This window comes from Bubalus kerabau, chromosome 9 (assembly GCF_029407905.1).
Source record: "Bubalus kerabau isolate K-KA32 ecotype Philippines breed swamp buffalo chromosome 9, PCC_UOA_SB_1v2, whole genome shotgun sequence".
Lineage (NCBI taxonomy): Eukaryota > Metazoa > Chordata > Mammalia > Artiodactyla > Bovidae > Bubalus > Bubalus kerabau.
Genome location: NC_073632.1, coordinates 96654372 through 96666808, shown reverse-complemented (window position 1 = coordinate 96666808; position 12437 = coordinate 96654372). Strand labels below are relative to the sequence as shown.

The 12437-nt window shown below is 46.5% G+C and overlaps 1 protein-coding gene across 3 annotated transcripts in view; it reads right to left on the bottom strand.

Annotated features, from left to right (window-relative positions):
- Positions 1–4996: 4996 nt before the first annotated feature.
- Positions 4997–12437, bottom strand: part of AKAP12 (A-kinase anchoring protein 12) — a 110115-nt gene continuing 102674 nt past the window's right edge. For all 3 annotated transcript variants that reach the window (XM_055535966.1, XM_055535968.1, XM_055535967.1), the window contains 2 exons: positions 6846–11784; positions 4997–6069 (listed from right to left, as the gene is read on the bottom strand). In XM_055535966.1, the coding sequence (XP_055391941.1) occupies positions 6854–11784 (4931 nt within the window). In that variant the 3' untranslated portion in view covers positions 4997–6069; positions 6846–6853. The remainder of the gene's footprint in view (positions 6070–6845; positions 11785–12437) is intronic.

Here is a 12437-nt window from a genome sequence, read left to right as displayed (position 1 = left end):
GGCAACAGGGAGAGGAGGAAAGATAAGAAACGCAGATGATGCACAAAAAGAACATGTCTGAAAAAAGATGTTTATGGTATTAATATTTCAGAAACAGCAACGTCATTATTCTGAATCTATCAAATTACAACTGGCATCAGGTTGCTTCTGGTGGGTGGTTTTATTAAAACTTCTAATTACTGATGTTAATGTACTATGGTGCATTTTGCTTTCTAGTTTATCAAGCACCTTGCAAAGCACCTAGTCATACATTCTGAAACGAGGAAACTGCTGAGACAGGGTAAGCCTCATCTTTCTTTGCCACCCGAGTCTGTGCCTGAGATTTTTAAGCAGTGTCGTAGGGATCTGTGTAGGTTATTTTCTCCCTTCTGTTTCTTCCAGGGCATTGAGAGGACAGAAGAGCCGTTGATGTCTGTCTTTTTCTAAGACCCATATATCCAGCTACTGATCCTGCATTTTCTCTTGGGAATCTCACAGGACTCTCAAATTGAACGTTTTCCAAGCAAATACCATTGCCCACCTCTACCCATTTCAGTGTGTGTCAGTGGCTCAGTCGTGTCTGACTCTTTGAGACCCCATGGACTGTAGCTCACCCAGCTCCTCTATCCACGAGATCTTCCAGGCAAGAATACTGGAGTGGGTTGCCATTTCCTTCTCCAGGGAATATTCCGGACCCAGGGATCGAACCCCAGTCTCCTGTATTGTAGGCAGATTCTTTACCATCTAAGCCACCAGGGACGCTCACGTACCCATGTCTCCACATCCAGCTTGGCAATGCAGAAACTTCATTTTTTTTTTTTTCCAAGGCTTGTCATTTTATTTGGAGAAGGGATGGAAGGGTTTTTGTTTTTGTGTGGGTTTTTTTTTTTGTTTGTTTGGTTGGTTTTTGTTTTTAGTCACGCTGCACAACTTGCAGGATCTTAGTTCCCCAATCAGGGATTGAACCTCTGCCAGTGAAAGCGCCGAGTCCTAACCACTGGACCACCAGAGAATTCCCCAGAAACTTCATTCTTCACGCCCTGGTATTCCCACAACAGTTAATCAGGTATTGTGTCCTGTTAAGTTCATCTCCTAACCATCTTTTGATTTCCCTCTTAGCTCTCCAAGCCAAAGTGTCACTATTTTAATATACTCCAGTAACAGCAACCCACTCCAGTATTCTTGCCTGGGAAATCCCACAGATAGAGGAGCCTGACGTGCTGCAGTCCATGGGTTCGCAAAGAGCCGGACACGACTTAGTGACTAAACAACAACAATTATCTCTTGCTAGCTGGTGATGATGATGGTGGTGGTGATGATAGCTATTACCATAGTAACATGTTAGTCTCCTCCTAACCTCTGGTCTTTAATTCTCGAGTAGCAATTCTCTAGAAGCATTGGCATTTTAGGTAGAAACTTCTTTTTAAGAAGGGTTGTCCTGGGCCTTGCAGGATCACAAGTATCTTTGGTCCCAACTCATTAACACCCTAACCATTAACCACACCCCTAAGACCCTAACCAAAACTCGACAGGGGAGTGGGGCAGAATGCCAACACTGCCTTGGGACAGCATCTCTTCTCTGTTAAACTAGTAACCGTTTAGTTTAAATCCCACTCTTTAAAATGGTCCACTGGTCAATGCGGCCGTACACTTTCCATAAAGCCTTTACAAGGAACTCTATGTCCAGGTTTCAAGTCCTAAAGACAACCTCATCCGCTTTTCCTGGAATTAGGAGAGCTTCTGAGGTTAACAAGCGTAATTAGGATCAAACACAATGTGGTTTTTAAGTTAACCTAATGTAAAGTATTCTTGTACTTGTTAATTATATCAGGTTATTTGGGAGTTTTAGAACAAACAAGAAAAAGCAGAGGGGCGAGTTAGTGCTAGGACTTAGCAAACATATCCTGTTGTTGGAAAATAACATATTGAGTCCTAATTTCGTCATTTAGGAAATATTATTCCAACTCTGGTTTCCAAATATGAATACTATCTATAGGCAAGTTTCTCTTAAGGTTGGATGTAATACTTCTCTTGTGTTAAAATTTTTCATGTCAACAAGAAATAGGAGAATATGCAAAAAGGCACGAGATTGCTTTGGATACTGTACAGATGGGGGCTTCCCTGGTAGCTCAGCAGGTAAAGAATCCACCTGCAGTGCAGGAGACTCAGGTTCAGTCCCTGTGTTGGGAAGATCCTCTGGAGGACGGCATGGCAACCCACTCCAGTATTCTTGCCTGGAGAATCCCATGGACAGAGGAGCCTGGTGGGCTACGGTCCATGGGGTTACAAAGTCAAACATGACTGAATCAACTTGGCATGCACTATACAGATGCCTGTTAATATTTAAACATCAAAAAAGTGTGTGTGTGTCGGGGGGTGATTTCTAAGCCGTGACAGCACTTAAAAAAAAAAAGTCATGATTATATTATTTTCACTACAATGCCATCTCTAAGTCCTGGTCACCTTAGCTACAATCTGTGTGATCACATGACTGGTGGTCTATATCTCAATTTTCTCATTTCTAAAAGGAGAGCCAAGTCATTTACCTAATTCCAGCGATATACCATAGGGTGGAGATGGTAAGGAACTTGGTGGTGAGGAGGAACTTGCATTTGTACAAAAACTGTGCCAGGCTGCCCAGCAGATTGGTCCCTAGAATCACATTAGAGGTGCAGTCATGTGACACCAACAATAGGATATGGATGGCTAAGGGAACTTTCTGGTGGCTCAGAGGGTAAAGCATCTGCCTGCAGTGTGGGAGACCCAGGTTCGATCCCTGGGTCGGGAAGACCCCTTGGAGGAGGAAATGGCAACCCACTCCGGTATTCTTGCCTGGAGACTGCCATGGACAGAGGAGACTGGTGGGCTACAGTCCATGGGGTCTTAAAGAGTCAGGCACCACTAAGCGACTTCCTTTTCCTTCGTCCCTGTGACACTGGTCACATTGAGGTGCCAGCCTCTTCCTGGGAATCCTCGCACTGTGCCCATTTCCTTTTCTGCTGTCAGATAAGGGTTTTCTAACTCTGGTTCTGGTTCCCGGTTGGGATTTCAGAGTGTGGCTATCCAAAAACTGCGTAAAACTGTGCTCATTTGTGGGGTTGGATGTCAGCCAGAGGCTTACTGAGCGTCTAATCAAAGGGGTCCCTAACCCGAAAAGCTTAAGAATCACTGAAGAGATTTCTGTGCACTCGTACAGTCCCAGGAAGCTCTGTGGACAGTGTCGCAAGGGATGATTACATATAGTTAAAAGTAGAAGTGAAATGCATGATGAATCTCACGACGGTAAAGAGCAATCAAAATTGAATTAAGGTGAAATTACAGGAAGAAAATCCATGGTATTTAATTAGGTTGCATTTTATTTAGATAAATGAAAAATCTGCACCCCCCCCCAAACAGAAGTAAGAATCAAATATTGTCTCAGATTAAAGGAAAACCGCTAAGCTTGAAGTTTATACTGAAAGCTAAAATTTCCAGCCCTTCAATATCTCAAAGGAAATATCGGAACAAAGTTATCTGTGTGGCAGAGAGAGGCAACTCGGGTGTACCATTAGCAAAAGAACCTGAGGGGGAACATTTTATATTCCTCAAGTATAAGAAATGGCAAGAGTGTACAAGTCTTGCATTCCTTTCTATTGTACAAGGCTCCATAGTAATGCAAAAATTAGCAAAGTTTAGGCACTTGCTCCAACTTCTGCAGTTTGCATTTGATGCTTAAGGACTTCACAACAGCAGCTTTAAAATTATAATACAGAATTGTATGTCATGCTACTGTTCATAGCATTCCTCCTGTTGATAAAACAATGATGCTTAACAGACACAGGTACAGAACCTGAACGGGAGTAACCCAGGGCACATCAAAAGGGCACAGTCACCAAGCAACTGCCACTGAAAAACCAGCTGTGATGGCTGGAATGACCTGGCCAAGGCCAAATCCCAATAGGATGAGCGGCAGGATGGAATTTAAACCCCCCAAAATGATTACCATAAACTACACAAATCTTTAATCTGTTCAAAACAGCACAAACCTTCTTCCTGACATAGAAAGGAAGTCAGTCAATAATTATAAGTCTAATGAACTCCTTAAAAACTGCTGTCATCTCCAAATTTCCGTTGGTCTTCAGAAATTGACACCAGCGTTTAGAGTTTTTTTTTAAGTCTCAAGCTGGAAAAAGATCTTCAGATCAGAGGGTATTTTTAATTTGGAGATTTTAAAGTTTAATAATTAAGCATAAGTGGCTATTAAATGTGCAAATAACTCCTAAAAGGATATTAAATGTTCTCCAACTGCAAGGCCATATGCTCTTAGCATGAGGGGTGTTTCTAATATGGCCAATTTTTTTTTTTATTGTAATCAGATTTGTTTGTTTATGAGAAACTACTTTCCAGTTTTAACAGCCAACTGTCTTTCGGCTAAAAAATAAACAAAAAAGGACTATTCTAGTTTTGCTTGAGTGTTATGCTTTAAAATTATTTAATCGGCAGTTGAAATTTAAGTTCTCAAACTGGAGTACTGAGTTTACGTAAAATTGAAGAAGTGTATACACCAGACTGGTTCTCTACCCATGAAAAAGTAGCAACTCTCCAGTAGATAGGGGATGGTTCTGTGTGTGTAGCAATTGTCTGACAGAATCTTTTGTATATTAGCATGAATTAGAAATCATTTTGATACTTTAAGAATTTTTTCCAAGATCACCTGTTAGGCAAGGCATTCTTACTGCTAAGCCTTCCTAAAATGTCCTTCTAGAGACATTTGTCATTAACACATATTAACAAAGAAAACCAACCTTTTCAGGAAGCACCAGCAGATGGTCGCACTGTTTCAGTGCCTTCAATCTGAAAAGCTCCTGGTTTATTTCAGCGGAAGCCTCTCTGCCCTTGACTTCCCCTAATCTGAAACTTAAACCGACGTAAAGCAGTGACCCTGTGTAGTGACATTAGAAAGTTCTAGCTTCTCTGCTTTTCCGATGCAGTAAACATAGGACCCAGGCTTCCTATTATCTAAGAAATCCAGCAAATCTAAGTGAAGCAAATGTTTTATTGAAATAGGTTTTCAAATCACAATTTATCCAAATGAACATAATGCTACATTGTTCTTAAAAGAGTGGGCACAAATATGGCACAGATAACAATCCAGCATCTATCAAAATACCATTTGTAAAGACTCTGACTTATTTCGTGCTGTGTGTGAATGGGGGTCCAGCATGTAAGGTCGACTCAAAAGCAGTCAATTCTTTTCTTGATAATGTGAAAACATTTCACTACTTTGCCTCAAAATGAAAGCACACGCATCCGTCCAAACAACCGTAACAATTAGGAGAAAAGACTCCAACTTAATCTGCTCCTGAAAAAAACTTCCTTCCAACCTCCACCCGGGGGCCAGGAAGAAAAATTTCCCAGCAACAATGGGACATTCTATATGTCTCCCCCACAACCCCTCAAAAAAAAAAAAAAAAAAATCTTTTCTTTTTAGCATACTATGCATAATAGGAAAGGGACCTATTTCAGAGTGATACTGAACATGTAACCTAATCCTTAGTGAATTTTAAAAGAGGTGGAGCTTCTGATCAGGAATGTTATTTCTAGAGAGCTGTTTTCAAAGGCTGTAACTGCGGCAGCAGAAAGCTTCCCGAGGCTTCACCGTGGCCGCATGCCCCGTCATATAATGTGTGATACAAAAGGAATTGCACTACGCTGTACATTTCCTTAGACGTTAAGAAAAAAAAAATATACAATAGATACAGAAGGAGGGTTACTTGAAACATACATATAAATACATAAAGAACGATACTCCAGTTTGAGAAGCAGACCCAAGAATTGCCAACTCCAGTTCCGGGCTAAGAATTGAGGACCTTGAATCAGAAACATTATATGGTACTGAGGGAAAATGTCAGTGTGGTCTTGACGAGAGGAAATGTTATCTGGCTATAGCTCCCGATGAAGCCTCAGGATTGTCAGGGGTTCTCGGGAAATGAGCAGTTGACATGTCTGTTCTTCGGCTTCCAAAGTTCTGAAAGACTGGTTTCGTCAGCAGCATTCGATTTCTTCCCCTACTTGTCTTCACATTCTGCTCTTCCAAGTACACAAGTGTAACTGTGGAAGGAAGTTAGGATCAAAAGTAAATGAAATCTGCTTTTCCTTTCTCATTTCTGCAATGGCACTAAGAGTTGTGAGAGATGAGGCCAGTGGGAACCCTGGTGCAAACCATAGGCTGAACTCCGTAAGAAACAAACATGGTGAGGGGTCCAAATACAATGTCCTTTGCTACTGAGTAGGCCAAAAAGTTCGTTCGGGTTTTTCCATAATATGTTCCAGAAAAACCCAAACGAACTTTTTGGCCAACCCATACCCAAACAGCAGTAGTTAGGCTCTCATATGCACAGGAAATGTTTTTAAAGTGCTTGTCACTATGTTGGAAGAAATCAATATTTTTCCCAGAGAGCTATAAATTACATTTCAAGCAGCAGCGTATAAACCTACTTTGGACTTCTAGTTATTTTTTTAAAAATGCAACAAACTAGCTGGTATGGTGCTGAGTGAGCACAACATAGTTTTTATGTCCTCGGGCCAAACACATACACAAACGCACACTTGTGCGCACACACACAGGCCTCTTTATTTTCTTAGAAAGCAGTCATACTGGCGGTAAAACGAAGTCACTACTCTTAGGGCACCAGTAAGACTGATGAGTATGTCAATGAGAAAAAGGAAACTAACCTGGGTCTCCTAGTCTGGTTGATGGTTATTTCCCCAGATGTAGGTTCGGCATAAAATCCTCATTACCTGAACTCATAACAAATCTGCCATCTGAATGGGGGGTGCGGGGGGTGAAGAGGGAAATTACTTAAAAAAAAAAAAAAGTTACTCACGTGATGTTTTAGGATTCCGTGGGTTCGGGTTTTGCCAGATCTCTCTCTTGGTTCTGTGTCTCCTCCTGTGTTTGTGTTTTCATCTCTTTTTCCGACTCGCTCTGCACCTTTTCCTCCTGGCTGTCTCCCTTCTCTTTCAGTTTGGGTCCATTTGTATCTAGGGACTCTTTGGTTGAGCCTCCCGAGGCCTCAGCATCCTCTGGGGTTGAGGTTTGGTTTCCAGGGTCACCGGCAGCATCACCTTTTTCATCTTCTCGGGATTCAGATGGTGACTTCTTTCTTTCTCCAAACCCGGCACTGCCGTCATCTTGCAGCACAGACTCTGTTTCAAGGATTTCTCTCTTTTTCTGGCATGGGAGAGCTACCTCTTCAAGCCGCTGGTCGTCTACCTTGGAACCTTCTATGCTAGTGGCTGCCACCTTCTCTGAAGCTTCATTCGCATCTTTGGAAACACTGAGATGCGCGTGTTCCCCGGTGCTTAGTGGGGACTCCTCTTTGGCTTCTACGGCTTGTGTTTCATCCACCGGGCAGGCCTGAGGTTTGCTTTCTTCTTTCTCCATTTTCTGCCCAGCTTCCTGGCTGTCGGCTTCTGCCAGTTGAGCCTGGGTCTGGACATCGGTGGCCGTTTCTTCTGTACTCCCCAAACGGTCAACGGCTGTCTGAATCACGCTCTGTACAAGTCTGCAGCTCTCCTTCTCAAGTTTCGAAATCTCACTTTCCGCCTTGCCGTCTTCCTCTCCTGTGTTGATCTCTCTGCCTTCCTGACCACCAACCTGCTCGCCATCTCCACCCAACTCCTGTTTCTGTGATATGGTTTCGTCTCCTTCCAGGTCAGCGTCAATGCCTTTTCCAGGCGTAATAGATACTATTGTCGGTATTGATTCTGCTTGAGACTCAGTCCCTGTGGATGCCACATCTTCTTCCCCAGGCTGGGCAGGAAACTCTTTGTCTTTTTCTGAGGACTCTACTTCCGGTACTAGATGAGCTTCTGCAGATTTCAAAGCCTCGGTTGTTTCTACAATCTTGACAGCTTCTCCTAAGACCTTCTCCTCCACGGCTGCAGCTATCAGAGCTAATGCTGCCTCAGAGCTTTGAACTGAGATTCCCGTGCATGCCTCTTCCTCGGAAGCCAGCAGGGGAGAACTTCCTTCAAAACTGACGACTTCCTTTTCCCCATCGATGATGGTGACATTCACTGTCTGAACCAGTTGCTTACTGAGCTCTTCACATACGGCCACAGCTGGTTCGTGCTCAAGTTTCTCTTCATTCCCTTCAGTTGCCTCCACTTGCACTGTCTCCCTTTTCCCTTCAACTACCATCTCTCTCTCTGCTGGGGTTGGAAGAGACTTAGCAGGACTCTGGAGTTCTATATTATCATTCTCTTGAAATTCAACTTTCTTAGTAACGTCCTCCTCAAGGACAACTGCAGTTATCTTTTTCTCAGGTATTTCTGTGTCGGCAGACAAGGCAAGTCCTTCCATGGATGGTTCTTCTTTGGCTTCCTCATCAGAGCACTGGCCAGTCTCTTGAATCACCTCAGTCTTTGAAAGGATGGCTACAGTCTCCACTGTTCCCTCCTCTTCATCCGTGTGTTCCAGACCCTCTGCCATCTTTGAAGACCTTTCCTCCTGCAGCTGAAAATCAGAAGATGCTGCAGGCAGCTCTTTCAGTGCAGGAGGCACCTCGCCTTCGGGAACCTGGGACTGAGTGCCGGCTGGAACCTCACCATATTCACGGACATCCATGATCTTGTCTGGCTGGCTTAGATTTGAAGCGTCAAGATCTGCTACTGGGGTGCTTCCGTTGGTCTCACTGTCCGTGAGGGTTTCAGTTGAGTCAGGAGCAACAACCTGCTCTAGGGCAGTCTCTGCTTCTACCCCAGTCCCGGTTTCAGCAAGACAAGTGCTCACCAGCTCCCTGGCCTCTGCACTGTCTGTGCCTGGAGGAACTTCTCCCAAGCTTTCTGCGGTGGCCTCTGCAACCACGTTCTCCTGTGTCAAAGTCTCAGTTTCAGTATCTTGGACAAGCACTTTGGATACTCCATCCATCACTTCCTTCAGATCTAGGGCCTGAGAACCCTCCTCGGCCTCTTCCACTTTCTCCAGTATTTTTGCTTGTCCTTTCTGGGTTGTCTGGATGGCGTCATCTGGCAGCTGTGACTCTTCTCTAACTTTTTCTGCAACAGCCTGCAGCACCTCTCGGGTCTTTCTCGCCTGGTCCTCCGCGTCAGGCACGCCTCCCTCCACCTCTTGCACTGGTGTCGCTTCCTCGGTGGTGTCTGGAGAGTCGGTTAACTGAGAGACAGCCGAAACCATGTCGGTGGTCTCTTCCGCACCAGAGGCCTCTGTGGTTTCAGCGGCTGTCACAGCTTCTGAGGTTAATTCCACCTCGCTGGCCATCGTGTCATCACTCGCCTCCTGGCTCTCTGGCAGCGCTTTGGTAACGATGGGGGTTTCCTCTGCGACGACTTCTCTTTCAAGCACCTCCTCGCTTGGTGGTGTGGCTTCACCTTCAGCTTGTTCCAGCGGTTCTGTCACCGAAGCCGAGATCCAGGAGGGCGCCCTTTCTTCGATGTTGGTAATGGCCCTTGTCCCATCCACGACAGCCACCGACACGGTGTGAACCAGGCTCTTACTGAGCTCCTCCGACACGTCGACATCCACCTGCTTCTGCTCGGGCCCCTCCTGGCTCTTGGGGGCTTGCTGGGCTTCGGTTTTCTCTCTTTCCACCGCGTCGTATTCAGACAGAGGGACCACGGCTGGGATGTCCGCATCGTCCTCGTTGGCCTCCGCTGGCCCCGCCTCTTCGACAGCAGCTGGCTCCTGCTTCCCATCTGGCCTTTTCTTCCTTCGCCCAGGAATAAACTTCCGGATGGACACCCAGGACTCTTCTTTCCCAGGCTCAGCCTCTGAGGCTGCATGTTCTGCGCCAGACCCAGCTACAGAGTCTTCGCTTCTCTCTTCCAATTTTGATTTCGATTTTTTTCTCGAGGTGACCAGTCTTTTAAAGGTTTCCCAGGTGGAGACGCCCTCCCCTTCGGATGGGCTGCCGGCCGGCTCGGGTGAGGAGCTTCCCGGAGGTTGCTCGTGGTCCTGGGAACCGGCAGCGGCTGCCTCCGGGCCCGGCTCCTTGTCCCTCCCAGCTTCCTCTGCTTTCTGGCTGTCCCCTCCAAGAGGTTTCGGCCCTGCTTCATCGTCGGAAGAGGATGCTTTTCTGGCTCTCTTCTTGGATGACCCCACGCAAATCAGCGCTTCCCAGGACACGGAGGTGTCGACCTTGCGCTTGGGCTCCTCGGGCTTCGGCTCCTCTCCGTTCACTTTGGCCTCTTCCTGCACTTCGGAGGCCGCGCTCTCCGTGGAGGACAGGGTGGCGCTTTTGACTTTGTCTGCCTCGTCCTCCTTATCGCTTTCAGAGAGCCTTCGCACGCGTTTCTTGGGCGTCACCATCTTTTTGAAAGATGCCCAGGGGGTGACACCACCTTCCCTCTTCTTCTCCCCGTCGGAAGTGGTCCCTTCCTCCGCCTCCCCATCCTGGCCCGGGGCCTCGGCCACCCCTTTCTCCAGACAGGTGATCTCCTCGGGCTCTTCTGGAGACGAGGCTGAGCTCTCAACGCCCTTCGGTTCGTCTGGACTGTCGGGAGAATCCAAGGAGGCTGAGGGCTGCTCCCCGGACTCCTCGTCGCCACCTCGTTTCCCTTTCTGTTTCTTTCCAGAGAGCTTTTTCAAGCCGGTGCTCGTGAATAGTTTCTTCAAAGGGCTTCCCTGCACCTTAATTCTCTCCTGCGAGGACAGCATTTCGGCCTCCCTCACGGTGCCCTCGGGGGGCGTGGACGGCGATTTCGGGTCCCCGCTGAGCTCGGTTGCCTGGGAGTGGTCCCCGCTCAGGGCGCCCGCATCTTCCTCCGTCTTCAGCATCTCGGCCGACTCGGCTTCCTGAAGGTCGGCGCTCGTCTCGGTCGACTTTTCGGGCGGCAAGAGCTCCACTGTTTCTTCCGCTTCGGCTTTCGGCTCTTCCTGGTCCTTCTCTACAGTGCTAACATGGACTTCGGCGACAATCTCGACCTTTTCATCAAACACTTCGGTTGCTAACGGGGCTGGTTTCTCTTCAGGAGGTGCCTGCACTTGGTCTTCAGAGGGCAGCTCCACTTTTTCATAGTCGGCCGACAGCCTGGCATCCTGGGTGCTCTCAGGAGCCTCCTGGGCAGGTGGCTGCTCGCAGGGCTCTTCCATCTTCTCATTTTCTTCGGCTTTTTCTGGCTCCTGTTCCTTTTTCTTCTCGGAAGCCTCCAGCTCCTCCTCCCGGGGCTTCCTGAAGCTGGTCTTTTTGCGCCAGCCGGCCCAGCCTTGAGTGAAGAATTTTCTAAAGGGTGAGGCGGTTTCGCTGGCCACGGGACTAGTCGGGGAGTCTGCAGGTCTGGCGGTTTCTTTCTCTTGTTTCTCTTCTCCTTCATCTTTGCCTTCCTCAGCTGCTTGACCAGACTCGGTCTGAAGGGAGATTTCCGTGCAGCTCTGCTCACGTTGGGGCGCCTCTTCGGGTTTCTCGGTGGACTGTTTCAGTTCACCGTCTTTGGGTGTTGCATCCCCCGTCTCACGGCTGGGCTCCGGGTGGTCACCAGCCCCGTCGGACTCTCCTGCCCCTTCACTTTCATCCTTCTTGACGGTGAGGAGCTGCACGCTGTCTGACTTCTCGGTTTTATCCTTTTTCACGGTGAATTTGAAGCCAACAAACTTGAACACCTTCTTAAATCCCACGTCGTTAGCCTGGGGCTCAGGGGGTTGCATCAGCTCTTCCACGCTGCTTTCCAAGGCAGGGATTGGTTCCATCATCTCAGGCATTTCCTCCTTTCCCTCCTTCGTGATGTCTTGAACCACCGCTGAGTTAGCAGCCATCTCTTTGTCTGAGTCCCTTTCACTCACATCTTCAGACTCTCTTTGTCCAACTATTAACAGAAAGAGGGGGTGGTGGGGAAGAAAAAGATAGACATGATTGTAATTCAAAAAAATTAAATATTTAAAAACCATGACCAGTAAATAACATTCCAGCAATTCCAAGATCAAGATCAGGTAATGGTCTTACCAGCATCTGTAAATTTCAACAGATTAGGCAGCTTTCAAATGATCTTTTAAAATTCAGGTTCAAAGGTACTACTCTGCTCTTTCTGTTCCTTTTAGAGGGAAAGTTAACAAATTCAACTAGCAAAAAAAAAAAAAAAAAAATTTGTTATAGGTAAGAGGCCACAGCATCACTGAGGGTCCTGAGCTGCAACAAAAGATCAGGCATGACCCAAAGAAGACCTTGCATGCTGCAACTAAGATCAGGCACGACCAAATAACTAAAAAATGTTTTTTAGAAAAGACAAGAGTTAGGGGGAACATTTTTACAGATGAAGTTTGAAACCAAAGCAAGGAAATTATTTGACTGGCTATAGCTTAAGCGTTTGCCTTATTTGAGTATGCCCAGTTGGCTGTTCGTCAACAGACTTCGGGGAAAAAAATCACATTTACTAACACCATTCTAATAACTCATTCAGTCAAGGATCGAAAGATGCTAAAACTTTTGGGTGAAAGGTTGTCAGCACACCTACAGTTTTAG